The sequence below is a fragment of the Oncorhynchus masou genome, chromosome 15, assembly GCF_036934945.1.
Source record: "Oncorhynchus masou masou isolate Uvic2021 chromosome 15, UVic_Omas_1.1, whole genome shotgun sequence".
NCBI lineage: Eukaryota > Metazoa > Chordata > Actinopteri > Salmoniformes > Salmonidae > Oncorhynchus > Oncorhynchus masou.
Window position 1 is genome coordinate 27625717 of NC_088226.1, and position 20766 is coordinate 27646482.

At 40.9% G+C, this 20766-nt stretch overlaps 1 protein-coding gene across 1 annotated transcript; it reads left to right on the forward strand.

Annotated features, from left to right (window-relative positions):
- Window positions 1-1079: 1079 nt before the first annotated feature.
- Window positions 1080-4145, forward strand: LOC135555070 (heme-binding protein 2-like). The gene is made up of 7 exons (XM_064987441.1): window positions 1080-1150; window positions 1862-1921; window positions 2075-2156; window positions 2517-2637; window positions 2757-2890; window positions 3493-3656; window positions 3766-4145. Coding segments are annotated over exons 1-7 (639 nt in total). The 5' UTR covers window positions 1080-1148; the 3' UTR covers window positions 3842-4145.
- The last annotated feature ends 16621 nt before the right edge of the window (window positions 4146-20766 follow it).

A 20766-nucleotide genomic window follows, 5' to 3' on the forward strand; every position in this document is an offset into this window, starting at 1 on the left:
TTCCATGACTGCATCCATCTTGATATTCAGTGGCTTCCTTTTCTTGTTTTCTTGTCTCCTTTCCTACACTGATGTGAAAGAACAGGGACAGTCGAAATCAGATTCAAAGTGAGAAGCGACATTTTGTATTCACCACCTATCCTTTGTCTCTTCAGGTCAGCCCATGTGAGGAGGAGACGAGGTGAGATAGTGTTGGGTGAGTAACTGAAAGGTTGCTGGTTTAACTGCCTGGGCCGACTAGGCAAAAATATCTGTAGATGTGCCCTTGATCAAGGCACTTAACCCTAATTGCTCCTGTACGTCCTTCTGGAAAAGATTGTCTGCTAAAATGTTTAGAAAATAAGCTGTTTTCGACTATTGAGATACACCCCAGAGTTCTGTTTTCTAGACTACTCTCCTCTTCTTGGGGGTCAAAGCTGAGCTCTTTGGGTTGTGCAAAAGTGCTGTCCTATCTGCTTTTATAGGAATTGGAAAATGTTTGCCCAATGTGCATCCAATTTTTTTTATTTTAATTTCACTCTACATTATAAACTTAATATCATAATAAATGTGGATTACCTCCAGAGGTAGTAAGAAAGATCTGATCACAATGTGTCTTTAAATCATCTACACCTGTCTAAAAATGTGGGCACAATCAGAATGTGGACAAGATCAGGACAAAGAGTCCATGTTAGCACCAATTATAAACAGGGCTACTCCATTGCCCACTAGGGATTGGTAATGTCGACCCAGCAGTGCTCAGTGAACAAATTACATGCAAGTGCTATTTATTTCGTCTAAACGTGACAGCCAGGCTGTTATTGCGAAACAGCAAAGGCTTTAATTACGAAACAGAAATATATAATAGTCTACTACACGTGACGGATCTAGTCACAGCCTCTTTTTCAATAATCCTATACTTCTTGCTTTTCAAAGACGCATCAAGATCAATCGTCTCACGTTATCTAACTTGGCACACATTTATTTATAAAACACCTTTTCTTCTCTTAAGCGCTTGAAGTCCATTGCACATTCTGTGGTGAAATGGGCGTGTTTTGGGGACTGATGCAAATAACACTCAGTTGGTATAAATAGTTTCTCTGCAAGCATTTCCCTCAGGCCAGTGAATACATCTGAACTAAGCTGATCGTAAAGACACACTCAGCACAATGTAAGTAGAAATGATAGGTCATCATTGCATTGATTAGGTTTGTTTGATTTGTTATGGTGTTAAGTAATTAAAGGAAGAGGGATTTGTGTAGAAATAGAAATGTGTAATAACATAGTTTGTCTTTTAAGGTATTACAATATTGCAATCTTAATGAGTTATGTCTGTATGATATATTTTTCATATGATGATGTCACTGCCTGTTTGTGTGTACTTTAGGTTTTTCATGTGACGACAGCACGTGACAAATACATTAAATTTGAAAACCTAAAGTACACAAAACAGTGGGTTTTGTGTACTTTAGGTTTTCAAATCAAATGTATTTGTCACATGCGCTGAATACAACATATGTAGTAGACTTTACAGTGAAATGCTTACTTCCGAGCCTTTCCCAACAATGCAGAGTCAAAATCTAAGAATAATTTGCAAAATAAAAATGGAAATAGTAACACACTAAAATAACTATAGCGAGGCTAAATACAAGGAGTACTAGTACAGAGTCATTGTGCAGGGGTAGAATGTTGTTGAGGTAATATGTATATGTAGGTAGGGGTAAAAGTGACTAGGCAATCAGGATAGATAATCAACAGAGTAGCAGCACCATATGTGAAGAGTGTGAAAGAGTATGAAAGTGTGTCTATGTGATGACACTGACTGTTTGTGTGTACTTTAGGTTTTTAATGTGATGACACTGACTGTTTGTGTGTACTTCAGGGTTTATTTGGCAGGGTTGGTTGGCTTGGTTCTCATCTTGACTGCTGAAGCCAGAGTTGGGTAAGGAAGTTCTAATACACTTCTGTTATTACTTTCCACACATCCTAACCACGTGTTTCAGAATAATACTGTTTGTATAATGAATGAACAGTATCCGGGCTAAATCATATGCTATTGTTCTTTATTGATTTGTTTTCCACTGTTTCCTTTAAGAAACTCTTCTGAGTCTCGCTTCTGCACAGAGTCAAAGGAATGTCTGCTCTATGATCTGGTGTGCAAGAATGACAATTATGAGGTCAGTCTTGTGCAGCACAAATTAATGGCACATTGGGGCTACAATTTAGGAGTTTGTTTCACCACCTCTTTTGTGACCAATTTTTTTATGTTTAGTTGTTGGTCAGGGTAGCAGATACAAAACAATAGCATTTGCATTAAAATATATAAAATCAACAACATGATCATCATTATCATCCCCATTTTGGTTATCGTATTGGGTTTCGGTATTCTGAAAAATGTTGTAGATCAGTTCTGCAGGGTTGTTGATCAGTTATGCCCTTTTTGCGCAGTCTCATCCTAATCCCGTCCCCAACATCTGCAACTCACATACACTCTATAGCAGAGGACTCTTGAGTGAAGGGTTGTGCCTGTGTTACAGGTGCGCCACTATGACTCAGTGAAATGGGTGTCAACAGATGAGGAAGCATACTTCATGGACAAGGCCACCTACACTGCCTTCAGGAGACTCTTCAACTATATCACCGGATCCAACAAGGCTGGTGTGTGTGTGTGAGTGTGTGTGTGTGTCAATCTATTTGTGTGTGGATGCACGTGCATGAATCTGTTTCCATGTGTGTGTATACCTGGTAACAAGTGCTTACACAGATCTTTTCTATAGGCGTCAACATTGACATGACAGCTCCGGTGACTGTCAAAATTGAAGAGAAGAAGTGGGGGTCGTCGGTCTTCACGCTCAGCTTCCTCCTGCCGTCTACCCATCAGATGACTCCTCCCCAACCCACTGATGACAAGGTAAAGCCAAATCCTAAATAGACCCTACGCCATTATGCACATGATCTGAGAGGATTTGATTGGTATAAGCAATATGGTGAATCTTCCACTTAGCCTATCAGAGGGCAAAGTGGATCTATTACCATATTGCTGACACCTGTCAAAAACCTGTAAACCTGACACAATTACATCCACATCGGTAGCCAGGGGTCTGTAGTAGTTGTGTGCTTTATTGAGTGTTTTTTTTTCAAATACTTAAGCTGAGCTCAATTATGCTTGAGAATAGTCCCAAAATGCTTTTGGAATAGTCCCAAAAGTAAAAACCTCACTCACCTGGCACTTTAGTAAAACTGAATCTAAGTTGAACATAATATGATTGTCTATCAGACCTGGGTTCAAAAGTATCTTTCAAATAGTTAGATACAGCTTTTATAGTGTCAGGTGGGCAGGGTTTGCACTTTTGGGACTGTTCCATGGTGCCATTGAGCCAAGCAAGCTCAATCGAGCGCAGCTTAAGTATTTGAAAAATAACAAATACCATTTGAACCCATGTCAAGTATGTCATGTTTTTTTTAAAGACCGCTGGTTAACAATGTAGATGTCATTGTGATTTCCCCGTACAGGTGTACTTTACTGAGATGCCAGACATGAAAGTGTACGTGAGGGGCTACGGGGGATGGATGATGTCTTTGACATCCAGTGTAAACTCCATGCTGCTGAAAAGGCAGCTAGACAAAGTCCAGGCCACCTACAACAAAGACTACCACTATGCTGTGGGATATGACAGGTGGGAGCACAGATACAAATTCTTCAATATACTCATATCCAACATCAAACCAAATTCCACCACAATACTTTTTTCAAGTATACTTTAATATTTTGTGTGTGTCCTTCAGCCCAAAGAAGATTCTGAACAGGCACAATGAGGTGTGGTACATTGCTGAGGGAGATCCGGTGTGCCCTACCTCCTAAACATCCTCCTCCACTACTGCTGAGTCTGGCATTACTGCTTTGAGTAGGACCAATTGGAGGTGCATGGTAGACTGAGAACAACGATATGAACTAAGAGATGTGTCCTTGATCTAGTGGCACTGTAATCCAAAATCAATATTCCACATGCTATAGAGTGTATACACACTGCATGTCTTCAAATTTTCTCATAATTATTCAGGATTCAATTTGTTAGAGAGGTGACGAGCACCCCCTAGACCTGTGATTCAAACTCTGTACAATCAATGTTGACTATGATTTGGAACTTTTTCTCAATAAAATATGAATTGTGTCTGTGTTGAGTTTGTTTGCTTAAATATATGCCAAACAAATCCTCTACAGCTCTTTGGTCATACTCAAGTGGTGGTGAATACAGTATGATTTTAATGAACATAAAATCTTGGGTACTGGCGTCAGATACCATATTTGTTACATAGTCTGCCCAATGAGAGATTACAATGAACATTACAAATGAACATGTTACATTTTAGTCAGCTAGCAGACCTTCCTCTCTAGAGCGACTTTGTTTCAGTCACTCCTTTCACAAATACAGTGAAGTCGTGTACAGTGAATACTATACACCGTTCGCCATTCAGTGCCGCCGTTAATAATGAGGTCATGTTCATAGAAGAAAAATTCTCAAATAGTTCAGATAAGTAAGAAAACAGATCAAGTATACTCTTAGAAAAAAATAGTTCCAAAAGGGTTCTTTGCAGAGGGATAAGGTTTTACCAAAAACTGTTTTGTTCAGAAGAACAATTTTTGGAAGACAAGGGTTCTTTGTAAGTCAAAGGGTTTTACCTAGAAACTATAAATATCCTAAGAATCATTTTTGGAAGAAAGGGTTCTTTGAAGACTTTGGAAGGCAATAAGTGTTCTACATAGAATAATACAAAGTTGAAGTTGGAAGTTTACATACAATTAGGTTGGAGTCATTAAAACTCGTTTTTCAACCACTCCACACATTTCTTGTTAACAAACTATAGTTTTGGCAAATCGGTTAGGACATCTACTTTGTGCATGACACACGTAATTTTTCCAACAATTGTTTACAGACAGATTATTTCACTTATAATTCACTGTATCACAATTCCAGGGGTCAGAAGTTTACATACACTAAGTTGACTGTGCCTTTAAACAGCTTGGAAAATTCCAGAAAATTATGTCATGGCTTTAGAATCTTCTGAAAGGCTAATTGACATCATTTGAGTCAATTGGAGGTGTACATATGGATGTATTTCAAGACCTACCTTCAAACTCAGTGTATCTTTGCTTGACATCATGGGGAAATTGTAGACCTCCACAAGTCTGGTTCATCCTTGGGAGCAATTTCCAAACGCCTGAAGGTACCACGTTCATCTGTACAAACAATAGTGCGCAAGTATAAACACCATGGGACCACGCAGACGTTGTACCGTTCAGGAAGGAGACGTGTTCTTTGGTACTTTGGTGTGAAAATTACAAATCAGTCGCAGGACAACATTAAAGGACCTTGTAAAGATGCTGGAAGAAGCAAAAGTATCTATATCCACAGTAAAACGAGTCCTATATCGACATAACCTGAAAGGCTGCTCAGCAAGGAAGAAGTCACTGCTCCAAAACCGCCATAATAAAGCCAGACTATGGTCTGAAGACTTGGTCGCAAATAAGTCGTCCAAATGGACAATGACCCCAAGCATACTTTCAAAGTTGTGGCAAAATGGCTTAAGGACAACAAAGTCAAGGTATTGGAGTGGCCATCACAAAGCCCTTACCTCAGTCCTATAGAAAATTTGTGGACGGAACTAAAAAAGTGTGTGCAAGCATGGTCTACAAACCTGACTCAGTTACACCAGCTCTGCCAGGAGGAATTGGCCAAAATTCACCCAACTTATTGTGGGAAACTTGTGGAAGGCTATCCGAAATTATTGACCCAAGTTAAACATTTTAAAAGCAATACTACCAAATACTAATTGAGGTCATGTAAACTTCTGACCCACTGGGAATGTGATGAAAGAAATTAAAGCTGTAATAAATCATTCTCCCTATTATTATTCTGAGATTTCACATTCTTTAAATAAAGTGGCGATCCTCACTGACCAAAGACAGAGAATTGTTACTAGGATAAAATGTCAGGAATTGTGAAAAACTGAGTTTAAATGTATTTGGCTAAGGTGTATGTAAACTTCCGACTTCAACTGTATAATATTTTCCAGCATGAGCTATTGGAGATTTTCAGAATTATTTGTTTTACTGTAATATCTGGTTTTGCATGTCAATTGATTGGTTGATTAATGTTATGCTACACAAAGATAATGAACACATTTTTTTTTAAACGTATCCAATTTGTTTATGGATTTGGATCTATTTCACACATTACTGAGATGGTTGTTCCAGTTTAGATGATTGAGGTAGTATTAGTATTCAATCTTCCCTACCCTGGCAGTCATGGGTGATTAAGGTTACCCTCAGAAATCTTCAGTTTCTTGGCAATTTCTCACATGGAATAGCCTTCATTTCTAAGAACAAGAATAGATTGACGAGTATCACAAGAAAGGTATTTATTTCTGGCCATTTTGAGCCTGTAATCGAATCCACAAATGCTGATGTTCCAGATACTCAACTAGTCTAAAGAAGGCCAGTTTTATTTCTTCTTTAATAAGGACAACAGTTTTCAGCTGTGCTAACATAATGGCAAAAGGGGTTTCTAATGATCAATTAGCCTTTTAAAATGATCAACTTGAATTAGCTAACATAACGTGCAATCGGAACACAGGAGTGATGGTTGCTGATATTGGGCCTCTGTATGCCTATGTAGATATTCCATTAAAAATCAGACGTTTCCAGCTACAATAGTCATTTACATTAACAATGTCTACACTGTATTTCTGATCAATTTGATGTTATTTTAATGGACAAGAAATGTGCTTTTCTTTCAGAAACAAGGACATTTCAATGTGACCACAAACCTTTGAACTGTAATGCGTCTGTGTGTAGCTGGTGAGATGAGTCAGGCGCAGGACAGCAGATATGAGTAATGAAAGCAATTTTACTCAACAATATAACAATACACATCTTATAAATACAAGGCCACAAATACGGACAGTAATACAATAAACAATTACTCACAAACAAACATGGGGGAACAGAGAGTTAAATAATGAACAAGTAATTGGGGAATAGAAACCAGGTGTGTAAGACAAAGACAAAACAAATGGAAAATGAAAAGTGGATTGGTGATGGCTAGAAGGCTGGTGACGTCGACTGCCGCCCAAACAAGGAGAGGGACCAACTTCGGCGGAAGTCGTGACATGAACGAGAATATATATATATAAAACTGTGAATATTTATCACAGTTTGTGTATGATCTTATATTTTGATAAATTGAATGTTAATACTGTGGACCTATGATATACATTTTACCTCCTGTTTCAGGAAGTTATGTCACTGAGTACTATATAGGTAAGAACTTTCACCCCCCCACCTGGGATAAAGGATGCCTGATGAAGACCTAAGGGTTGAAATGTAGTTACAATAAAATCCCCGGGAGCATGAGCAGCAGTGTGCAGTTTTCTTTTCTGTTTTCTATTTTTAACTTCTCCATCTATTGTTATCTCCAAAGTTTTGGCATCTTCCATAAATTGCAGCTACGAATCCGCCATATAAATAGTTTATAAAGAATAAGATAAATCTTGAGTAAAACCGATAACTATTGAAAGATAGTTGACATGCATTTCTTTACATTATAACCGACATTGTGCAGCTAAAAATGCCAACATCGGTGTCGGCCCGATGTCTAGTTTAATGCAGATGTACAAAACCGATGTGCAAAACCGACGTGCATACCTATATAACGTAGGTACATGACGTAATGTAGCCACGTAAAATGGTGCGCTACACGTGCAACACCGGAGTTACCGGAGTTACACAGTAATATTAGCTTCACAACATGCTATGGAACGCAGTTTGGGTCTTTCCATGTCAAAAAAGATACACGTCAAATAACACTATTTGACAATAACATTATTTGACACATTAAATAAGCTTTTAATTTGACACGTCAAATAACACAGTTCCATTATAGAATGTTGTGTGTTCTGAATTTGCACGTGCAAGCCAAGCGCCACCACTACTAGCAGTAGCACTGTCAAAGCTGTACAAAAAAGTCTGCAAACAAGCAAACACTGGCCAAGAACCATGTGTTTGCAATACCCCTTTGGTAATAAAGCATTATTTGTTTGACCGCAACTTCTGGGTAGCGTTAGCTTGGTACCTAGCTAGCATCAATAAAATCAGCCTGAAAACAATAAGCAGTAGAAACTACAGTCATTTTCACTATTCTTAGCAATGATTTAGGAATTCTTGTGAGTAAGTTGTTTGCCTATTGAAATTGAACTTCAGTTCATGAAAATAAATAGCTAGCCAGCTACTGAATCCTGTTGTCCAAGGCTAACGTTATAAGCAGCCAGCTAGCTTCATCCGGCTCGCGAGGCTCGACCATACCGGTTTATGTGTTGTGAAGCTAGCCACAATAAGGATTAGGCACAATAGTGGAATTTATGGTTTCCCTTCAAAACAAAAGTACACATTTGAAAGTGATGCAGAAGGTTACGATTGGTGGAATCATGGCATATTTAGACTAGATAATGTTAAACAAGGTTGTGAAGCAATGTTAGGCAATGAAATGGGGTATCAGTCTACTCAGTGACACCCACAGAACACAACTGTGTTTAAGAGTTGAAGCAAATGTTAGTGTTGTAGCTCTTATCGCGGGACCGTTACTCTGTGAAATCACCTCCCCAGTCAGCCTATTGTGCGTATTGACATTCATATTACACTGTACAGGGATCAATTGAAATGGGGTATCAGTCTACTCAATACCAAATATATTTTTTCCCAACGTCCGCCTCAGAGTTATCAGACTCCAAAACATCCACACAGTTTTGTTTTTCCTGTGGAATAGTGGTCAATATACATAGGTTGACAATAAATGTGGCATAGTTGTTTCAGAGTCCCTCAAAAAGAGCTAGAACGCTAATGTTCTCTGGGTGTCAATGAGTAGACTGATACAGCCTTACCTATGGATTGTGGTTCATGGTGTAAGTGAAATAAGTATGCACCCATTCTAAAGTATAATACATCCAGTGTGATTTCAGATTTTTGTCAAATTAACAAATGATTGCCTTTTGTTGATTTTATATATCATTCCAACCTTGTTTAGCATGATCTATTCAAATATTGCATAATTCTACTATTTGCATTAATTTGCATCACTGTGAATGACATACTTTTATTTCGAAGGCTAACTGCAAAGTCCCCTATTGTGGCTAATTCTTATTGTGGCTAGCTTCACATAGATGGGTCCGACCATCATTAATCAATTAAGAATTGTTTAATAAATTAGTTTTTTTTAGATGACACCTAGCTATATAGTTAGGTAGCTAACTATGGCTACTGAAACAGATTATGCCGTTTTGCTATGTTTTTGGGGAAGAACATTTGCATCCATGAGCTAGATAGATAGATAGTAGAACATCTTTGCTGTAGGTGCGCAAGACAACTTTACCAGCATCATAGCATACATATCGATAAATTGTTGTGACATGAAATGCGAGTCATAGTGTAATCAATGTGGTATAACTACATAAAATATTTATGAATGAGTTAAATTATTATGTTTAGGTCCCGATTGGTCAACAAGCTTATTTGACACATCAATAGTGTTATTTGACACGTTGAATAGTGTTATTTGACATGTCAGATAGTGTTATTTGACGTATATATTTTTTTGACATGCAAAGACCCAGAAAGCATTGAGAATTAAATGACTGAACAAATGAACAATGAAACAGCACAGCAAGTAAGAAAGAAATAGGTTTTGATGATGTTTTACTGGTAGCGGGGACATGCGTAAATGCCAACAAAATAACTTTTTGGTCAGTGTGGTGTGTGTGTGTGTGTGTTTAACCTTTATTTAACTAGGCAAGTCAGTTAAGAACAAATTCTTATTTACAATGACGGCCCGGATGACGAATGAATTGTGCGCCACCCTATGGTCCCAATCACGGCCGGATGTGATACAGCCTGGATTCGAACCAGGGACTGTATTGACGCCTCTTGCACTGAGATACAGTGCCTTAGACCGCTGCGTCCATATGTGTGTGTTAATGTGTTTAAATATTGGTTATCGCATAGAAGAAAAATGTCATATCGTGCATCACTAGTCAAAACCATTAATCTTGAGGCGACAAGGGGAGCGGGTTTGCAAAATGTTATCACTGTCACGACTTCCGCAGAAGTTGGCTCTCCTGCCCATTCGGGCGGTGCTCGGCGGTCGTCGTCACCGTCCTATTAGCCACTACCGATCCCTTTTTCGTGTATCTGTTGGTTTTGTCTAATTGGTTTCACCTGTGTGTTGTTTAGTTAATTAGTGTCTGTATTTAATGTAGGTTGTCCCGCCCTTGTTTTGTGCGGGATTGTTTATTTTGTAATTTCGTTTTGTCTGTCGGTGTTTGCTGTTTGTTATTCTCCGGTTAGTCTTTATCCTGTGTTGGATATATTCACCCTGTCTGTATTTGGGTTGACCGTTGTTTGTTTTTGTTCACCGGAGAATAAACTTTATATCGCTATCTGCTCTCTGCGCCTGATTCCACCCACCTTGATTAGACGTGACAATCACACATCACACATCACACAATTATACCGTTCATTAAATGGTATTTTTTCTTTTATAAAGACTAGTTAAAAAATAAGTGAACATTTATAAATTATCCAATCGTTTATGATAATCTTCTGCAGAAAAAAACAAGTGAAGGTGCAAAAACACAAGTTTGCACTCCCTATTTTTATTTTGCTCCATGGCCCATGGCTAAATGGACTCAATGCTGTTTGGCTCATCTCTGTCACGAAGAGGAATAAATATACAGTTGTTTCTAATTAATAAACAACGCCATGCTGGTGGGTGGTAACATTCAAATAAAAGCCAAGCCCTGAAACGAAACGTAGGCTAAAAATAATTGGTATGTCACATTGCAACGCAGGTCAACTAATGTTGAATACTAATCGTTACTAGTGAAATTCCAGTAACCAATCATATTATACCATATTGCTATTGCTATTGATATGTTTATGTTGACAGTTATTACAAATCAGCTGTCAGAAACTGCATGAAGAGCAGTTTATTTTGAGCCAATCGAAACTGAATATTCGCTTAGTCCCTCTCCTAACCTCACGTTGTACACCAGTTGGCGCCAACATGCAAAAAAAAGAGCTAAAACGGAACGCGAAGAGCTACCACCATTCCATGGAAGGAAAATTAAGTTTCAAATCGTTGAGAAGTTGTATAAAACTGAACTAAAAAAGTGAGAACTGGATATTAACACTCAATTATCTATACAAACGTGCTGTGAATGGATTGAGGGAAAGATTGACGCCAGGATTTGGTGAGTTTTCATAAGGAAAACGAGCTGCTAGCGATTAGGCTAGCTAAGCTGTTGCTAGCATTTTAACCAAGCATATGCACAAGCCGTTAACAGTTAGGCTAGCTCAGTTATCAATCAATTAAAATAGCAAACTTTCGTGATCATGCTAATCATGCATGGCGAACTATTTGTTTTCATACTAGTATCAAATGTGATGAACTACTATCATAATCCATTTGGTACACTTACGGTTTAGATTACTTTATAAGAAATTGTGTGTAAGTGTAAGCACTAGTACTTTTCATTTGCCCAGGCTAGTCTATTATTCAGTCCACGTGAGCCTCGTGCTGTAGTTAAAGTGTAAAGCATTTTTTTCTAAGTTTTATTTTCTTATTTCTGTAAGAGATTACAGCTAAGCACGATATTAATGGTTATATGAAAAGGTACTCATGGTGTATATATTGTGTGATTCTGTTTGTAAAACAGATCCGTTTTTTTGAGTATGGCTTCAGTTCCACCACACCAAGCGAGCCGTACTGAATTTGCACTGTGGTGTGGTAGGATTTTTCTTGCAAGACATCAATTGCATCATTTTAAAAATATATATTTTACCTTTATTTAACAAGGCAAGTCAGTTAATACAATGGAATGGCCCACCCTGTTCTTCATTCACAAGGGGTGATTATGCATCGTGGCTTACCCTTGCTTATCAACTCACCCATTCTACCCATTTCTCCCCATGGTACTTTACTTAATATTTTTCATCTGTTGTTAAATGTGTGAAATTAGTTTAGGTTCAGATTCGAGGAAATTATTGGGTTGTTTATCTGCTGGGCACTACACTTTCAACTGGAAGAAGGAGCGGAGCAGGCCCTACTGTCAGGAGGAGATGCAATAGGGAAAACCAGTCAAAAAAGAACATGCCCTCCTAAAACTCCAGTTCTGTTTGTGATATTAAGATTCTAACGCGGACAGTATGTTATATAGACTTATTTAGGAAAAGTCAAGGACGGAGGGTGGCATGACTGAAAAATTACAGAGTAAAAAATAAATATGCAGAATGACTGCTTTAGCAGTTCTAACGTTAAAGGTAGACTCACCAATATTATGTAGATGCAGAAATAAAACAGCAGTGTGTCAATTTCCACAACAAATAAGAGTGTTGAAGTGCGAGGCTAAACTTCTCCTCTTTTTTGGTGCACATGCACAGAAAGTGTGTGTGACTGTGTGAGAGCAAAGTGTTGCAAATATCACCATGTTAAAATCTTTGGTGTTGCTCGTGGTAAAGTCATTTCGCTGAGCCTATCTTTAAGAAAGGGCTTTTCATAGCACCATAAAAGTTCGATATAGAAACTTTTGAGCATGTTTTTTTATTTGTTTTATTTAACTAGGCAAGTCAATGAAGAACAAATTCTTATTTACAATGACGACATACCCCTGCCAAACCCTTACCCGAACGACGCTGGTCCAATTGCCCTATGGGACTCCCAATCCCGGCCGGTTGTGATATAGCCTGGAATTGAACCAAGGTCTGTAATCTCTAGCCTTAGACCGCTGCGCCAACCTTTAAAAAGGGTTTCAATATAGCATCATTAAAGTTCCGATATTGTTACTGAATAAAGAACCCTTTTCTGGTACTACAGTTGAAGTCGGAAGTTTACGTACACCTTAGCCAAACACATTTAAACTCAGTTTTTCACAATTCCTGACATTTAATCCTAGTACAAATGCCCTGTTTTACGTAAGTTAGGATCACCAATTTATTTAAAGAATGTGAAATGTCAGCGTAATAGTAGAAAGAATTATTTATTTCAGCTTTTATTTCTTTCATCACATTCCCAGTGGGTCAGAAGTTTACATGACCTCAATTAGTATTTGGTAGCATTGCATTTAAATTGTTTAACTTGGGTCAATCGTTTCGGGTAGCCTTCCACAAGCTTCCAACAATAAGTTGGGTGAATTTTGGCCCATTCCTCCTGACAGAGCTGGTGTAACCGAGTCAGGTTTGTAGGCTTCCTTGCTCACACATGCTTTTTCAGTTCTGCCCACAAATTTTCTATGGAATTGAGGTCAGGGCTTTGTGATGGCCACTCCAATACCTTGACTTTTTTGTCCTTTGAGCCATTTTGCCACAACTTTGGAAGTATGCTTGGGGTCATTGTCCATTTGGAAGACCCATTTACGACCAAGCTTTAACTTGATGGCTTGAGATGTTGCTTCAATATATCCACATAATTTCCCCCCTGATGATGCCATCTATTTTGTGAAGTGCACCAGTCCCTCCTGCAGCAAAGTACCCCCACAACATGATGCTGCCACCCTCGTGCTTCATGGTTGGGATGGTGTTCTTCGGCTTGCAAGCAGCCCCCTTTTTCCTCCAAACATAACAATGGTCATTATGACCAAACAGTTCTATTTTTGTTTCATCAGAAGGTTTTGCATGGGTTGAGTTTTGGCCTGCCTGGTGATATAAATTAATAGACCAATATGAAACAGAGTTCCAAACCTGTTGTTGTTTTTGCTAAAAGTCCATTTTTGTTTCTTTTCGAATATTTTAATGGCACACATAAGTTACTTAATTGTTACATAGAAATGATTTGATATTGAGATAAAAACAGCAGCATTAGGCCTTTTATGTAATGGTTGTCTTGGGTGGAAGAAGGAGAGGACCAAAGCGCAGCATGGTTAGTCTTATATCTTACTTATATCTTATTTAATAATAATCAAAACTGAAAACTGAGTACGCCCCCAAATGTGCGGACTCCGGCCGCAAAACCTAAAGCTATAGGGGAGGGTCTGGGTGGGTGTCTGTCCGCGGTGGCGGCTGGGGCGCGGAACGTGGACCCCACTCCACCATAGTCCTTCTCCGCCTCTCTACCTACCCGCCTCCGTGGCCTCTAACGTGGCAACCCTTGCCGCCGACCTCAGACTGAGGACCCATGCCACGGGTTCCGAATGGACAGGAGATTCCGGGAGCACCGTACAGGCGGGAGACTCCGGCAGCTCCAGAGTGAAGGGCGATTCCGGCATCGCCAGCGTGAAAGGCGGCTCTGGAAGTTCCTGGCTGACTGACGGCTCAGGACAGACTGGTGGCTCTGGCGGCTCAGGACAGACGGGAGGCTCTGGCGGCTCAGGACAGACGGGAGGCTCTGGCGGCTCAGGACAGACGGGAGGCTCTGGCGGCTCAGGACAGACGGGAGGCTCTGGCGGCTCAGGACAGACGGGAGGCTCTGGCGGCTCAGGACAGACGGGAGGCTCTGGCGGCTCAGGACAGACGGGAGGCTCTGGTAGCGCTGGGCAGGAGGAAGGCTCTGGCAGCGCTGGACAGGCGGGAGCACCTGTAGGGATAAGACGGAGAGACAGCCTGGGGCGGGTGGCTGCCACCGGAGGGCTGGTGCGTGTGGGTGGCACTGGGTAAACCAGACCGTGCAGGTGCACTACAGCGCTTGAGCACCGAGCCTGCCCAACCTTACCTGGTTGAATGCTCCCCGTAGCCAGGCCAGTGTGGCGAGGTGGAATAGCCCGCGCTGGGCTGTGCTGGCGAACCGGGAACACCATGCATAAGGCTGGTGCCATGTTCGCCGGCGCAAGGAGATGTACTGGAGACCAGATGCGTAGAGTCGGCTTCACGGCACCTGGCTCGATGCCCACTCTAGCCCGGCCGATACGAGGAGCTGGAATGTACCGCACTGGGCTATGCACACGCACTGGGAAAACTGTGCGCTCCACCGCATAACACGGTGCCTGCCCGGTCCCTCTCGCTCTCCGGTAAGCATGGGAAGCTGGCGCAGGTCTCCTACCTGGCTTCGCACACATTCCCCGTGTGCCTCCTCCCAATACATTTTTGGGGCTGCCTCTCGGGCTTCCAGCCACTCTGCCGTGCTAGCTCCTAATGCCGCCTCTCTGCTTTCGCTGCCTCCAGCTCTGCTTTGGGGCGGCGATATTCCAGAATCTCCTCCCAAGTCCAGTTCTCCAGGTATCGCTGCCTCTCCTGCTGCCGCTGCTGCTGCCTGTTACTACGCTCCTTGGTTGGTAGGTGTTTCTGTAACGGCAGATCTCCTCTTCGTCTGAAGAAGAGTAAGGATCGGACCAAGATGCAGCGTGGTAAGTGTTCATGACGATATTTGAATAAAGACAAAATGAACACTCGAACAAAAACAATAAACGATAACGTGAAATCTACAAAAACCGAAACAGTACAGTGTGGCGACAAATACACACAAGGAAACAAACACCCACAAACCAGCAGTGAAACCCAGGCTACCTAAGTCTGATTCTCAATCAGAGACAACTAACGACACCTGCCTCTGATTGAGAACCATACTAGGCCGAAACAGAAACCAAACATAGAAAAACAAACATAGACTGCACACCCCAACTCACGCCCTGACCATACTAAATAAAGACAAAACAAAGGAAATAAAGGTCAGAACGTGACACAGGATGTATCAGTGTTAAGATCTATTCAACGCTGTTCTGACCAATCGGAATACACGCTTGAAGATTGTTCTGATCACGCGGACTGGGACATGTTCCGGGTATCCTCAGAGAAAATTATTGACGTATATGCTGATTCGGTGAGTGAGTTTATAAGGAAGTGCATAAGAGATGTTGTGCCCACTGTGACTATTAAAACCTACCCTAACCAGAAACCGTGGATAGGTGGCATTCACACAAAACTCACAATTCAATGGCTCAGACACGAGACGTATGTGGCATGGTCTACAAACAATCACGGACTACAAAAAGAAAACTAGCCATGTCACGGACACCTCCGTCTTGCTTCCAGACAAACTAAACAACTTATTTGCCTGCATTAGGATAATAGAGTGCCACCGATGCGGCACGCTACCAAGGACTGTGGGCTCTCCTTCTCCGTGGCCGATGTGAGTAAGACATTTAACGTGTAAACCCTCGCAAGGCTGCCGGCCCAGACGGATGTTGTCGAGGTGGGTCGCTAGCGGAACGCCTGCGCCAGAAAGGTTAAGCTAGAGCAGGGCTGCCTGTGGGTTTTCAGTCCATCCCTAATTTAACACACCTGATTCTACTAATTAGCTGCTCAACAAGACCTTAACTAGCTGAATCAGATATGCTAAATTAGGGTTGGACTGAAAACCTACAGGACAGCAGATCTCCAGGAAGAGGGTTGGGCAGCCCTGAGCTAGAGCCCCTGGGTCTCAACCCCACCCTGTGCAATTGGGTTCTGGACTTCCTGACTGGCCGCCCACCAAGTGGTGAAGGTAGGAAACAACATCTCCACTTCGCTGATCCTCAACACTGGGGCCCCACAGGGTGCATGCTCAGCCCCCTCCTGTACTCCCTGTTCACCCATGACTGTGTGGACATGCACGCCTCCAACACAATCACCAAGTTTGCAGACGACAAAACAGTAGTAGGCGTGATTACCAACAACGATGAGACAGCCTACAGGGAGGAGGTGAGTGCACTCGGAGTGTGGTGTCAGCAAAACAAACTCTGCGGGAGTGAGGCCTAAGAGGGTTTTATAAATAAGCATCAACCAGTGGGTATTGCGATGGGTATACAGAGATGACCAGTTTACAGAGGAGTATAGAGTGCAGTGATGTGTCCTATAAGGAGCATTGGTGGCAAATCTGATGGCCGAATGGTAAAGAACATCTAGCCGCTCCAGACCACCCATACCTGCTGATCTGTAAATTATGACTCCTTAATCTAGCATGGGTAGGATGGTCATCTGAATCAGGGTTAGTTTGGCAGCTGGGGTGAAAGAGGAGTGACTAAAATAGAGGAAACCAAGTCTAGATTTAACTTTAGCCTGCAGCTTTGATATGTGCTGAGAGATGGACAGTGTACAGTCTAGCCATACTCCCAAGTACTTGTATGAGGTAAGTACCTCAAGCTCTAAACATTCAGAGGTAGTAATCCCAGAGGGGCATTTTTCTTACCAAACCATGTGACCTTTGTTTTGAAGGTCTTCAGGACAAGGTTAAGGGCAGTGAAAGCTTGTTGGACACTAAGAAAGCAGAGCATTTAACACAAAACCCGGGGAGGGGCCAGTTGAGTATAAGACTGTATCATCTGCATATACATGGATGAGAGAGCTTCCTACTGCCTGAGCTGTGTTGTTGATGTAAAATGAGAAGAGCATGGGTCCTAGCATCGAGCCTTGGGGTACACTCTTGGAGATAGGCTGTGGCTGAGACAGCAGATTTTCTGACTTGACACTTTAAGAGAGGTAGTTAGCAAACCAGGCCAAAGACCCCTCAGAGACACGAATACTCCTTAGCCGGCCCACAAGAAGGGAGTGGTCTACCGTATCAAAAGCTTTGGCCAAGTCAATAAAAATAGCAGCACAACTTTGCTTAGAATCAACGGCAATGGTGACATCATTTAGGACCTTTAAGGTTGCAGTGACACATCCATAACATGAGCGGAAACCAGATTGCATACCAGATTGAATACTATAGACGTCAAGAAAGCCAGTCAGTTGACTATTGACAAGTTTTTCTAACTCTTTTCATAAACAGGGAAAAATAGACTTTAGCATCTTGCCTATGCCGCTCTGTCATTGCTCATCCTTATATGTATATATTTTTTATTTCATTCCTTTACTTAGATGTGTGTATTAGGTAGTTGTTGTGGAATTGTTAGATTACATGTTAGATATTGCTGCACTGTCGGGAACTAGAAGCACAAGCATTTCGATACACTTGCAATAACATCTGCTAACCATGTGTATGTGACCAATACAATTTGATTTGAGCTGTAATCAAGGCAAAGGGTAGCTACTTTGAATAATTGTGTTTTGTTTCACACTTTTTGGTTACTACACAATGTGTCATTTCATAGTTTTGATGTCTTTACTATTATTCTACCATGTAGAAAATAGTCAAATAAAGAAAAACCCTGGAATGAGTAGGTGTCCAAACTTTTAACTGATACTGTAAAAAAAATACATTTTTGCTGCAGCTCTCTGCCCCCCTGATTTGCTGAATCATTAACCCATATTTTTTACCTGACGATTATTCTCTCCCCAAGTTTTGGAAGGGGAAGTACATGACCTAAATAATTATCAGCATATTTCTGAACCTTCTTGCCTGGCTAAACTATTAAAATCATTAGATTCTCAGCTAAGATATTTCTTATCTTTGAAATGTATTCTAAATGTACATCAGTCTGGTTTGAGACCAGGTCATAACACTATCTCTGATGCATCCCTAGTTATAAATTAGGTGATTAACTGTATGGATGAAAAGCCACATTGTGCTGCCCTCTTCATTGACCTGTCAAAGGCTTTCAAAACGTTTGATCACTCACTGCTAATTCAGAGGTTTTCCTCAACTGGCCTAGGCCAGGCTGCATGTAACTGGTTTGAAAATTACTTGACAGAACTCAATGTACTGGTGGTGTAAAATCAGGTTTCCTGGATATTACGAAAGGTTTCCCCCAAGGGGTCGATTCTGGGTCCTGTACTGTTTACATGAGCAATGTTGATCTGCACTTGTAACCTGCACTTGTATGCCGGTTATACTGATGTGTATGCTATTGCCCCCACTGTTGACCAGACTCTATCTGAACTATAGTCTGCCTTTATTGTACTACAGAAACTTTATTGACCTGGAATTAGTACTGAATGCAGGTAAAACAAAGTATATGTTCTCTAGAGTGCATAAAAATAAGTCTGATTTAAGCATATGTACTGGTGTCCAAATTGATTGTGTCCGTGCTTACAAATATCTGGGCATCTGAATAGATGAAAATCTGTCATTTGAAAAGAATATTGATGAGTTAAGATGCTGAGAATAAAAATGGGTTTCTTCAATAGAAATAGGTCCTGCCTCTTGCTAAATAGTAGAAAGCATATTTTTCAGTCAATGTGTGTCGGTCCTCAACTATGGCGACGTCATCTATATGAACACAGCTGCCACTTCATTGAAGCTGTTAGATGCAGGTTATCATAGCGCACTGTGCTTTATTAGGGGTGACAATTTTAGTACTCATCACTGCATTCTCTACCAGAAAGCTGGTTGGCAATCTTTGATGTCACGTAGGTTGATACATTGCTAGTTTTTCATTCATAAAGCCATTTTACCATAAGTCCCACTGTACCTAACATAATTACTAAACTTTAGACATGAGTTATCACAGGGCTGGTCCTTGCCGTTCTGGCTCCCTAGTCAAGACCAAAAATTGTCCCCCCTCCCTTATGCTCACTGGGATGTAGCCCATCATGTCGGCCGCAATGGAATTTTATGAATGCCCATCCATGTGGTAGGCCCACCATTTGCAAAATGGGCAGTTGCATTGGCTTTATTAGTCCTGATTCCTGTGACTAATCAATTTGGCTATTTAAACTCTGAATATCAGCAACCCAAACTTATCAGGAATTATTGTGAGCCTATTTTCAATGTGTGTGTGAGCCTATTTTCAACAGTGGCATTAGCACTCACATAAAAAGTCCATATGCCACTGGTTGAGAGACATTGTCATTGTTTTGAGGCAGAATTATGTGAGTTTGTATGTGTTTGTATGTGTTTATGAGGTGCGTCTTGGTTAGTTTAGCTCAGAAAATGTCGCCATCATCAATCTGCCACCATAAGTGGGCTGGCCGTACCTGGTCTCAGGGTACTCTGGAAGTTCCTTTGGTCAAGACGGAGTTAGCTAAATCAGCTTGAAGTTTTATTGCACCTTATCTTCAAAATGTTCTTAAATTTGATATTCTGGTGCCTCTAGGGAAATTCAGAAAGCTGATTGAGGACCTTGTTACTTATGAATGTGTTTGTTTTTTTGACCGTTTTTTTCTTTCTGCTTGCATTTTGTATTTATATTTTGATGTGTTTATTTTCTTGGATCTCTGCAATTCCGGGCTCATCTGTAAAAGAGACCTTGATCTCCCTGATAAAATAAAGGAGAAAAAAATAACAGTTGAGGAATCATATTTTAACTTGTCTGATTGAGCTTACCATCTTGCACACATCCAAATACATAGGCCTATTAGATTTACTGTATGAGCAAAGGTCTTTTTTGGTTTACACAAAAAAGCCCAACCTATCTGAAGATAGTCGACATTTAAATATATACGCTATACAAATAGGCTATATTGTGTAGGGTATTCAGTTCTAGACAAACATTTAAAAGGTATCTGGTATGCGTGCATGCATGGTTCCTAATACATTTTAATTGTAGCCTAATGACTCACCACTGTCCCTCTTTTTTTCTGTGCTTCGCGGTCTGTCTGTCTTGATGATATTATTTGTTCCGCATTCGACGTGTCTGCCAAGCGCCAGAGTATAATATCGGCCTCTACGGAAAATACCGAAGGGTGTGGTCAATTGAAGTGAAATAGATTTGTTGTCTTCTAATTAGATGTGTGTTGCTGTTCCAGCACTGTGTTGGTGTACAGCTCTTCGCCAAAAGAACCAAGTTCATGCAAATCTGCGAACATCCACCAGGGCGCATCTGTGAGCTATTACTCCCGATTTAAATGCCCTCACACACACCAACGCTTCAACCATACGCGTAGAAACA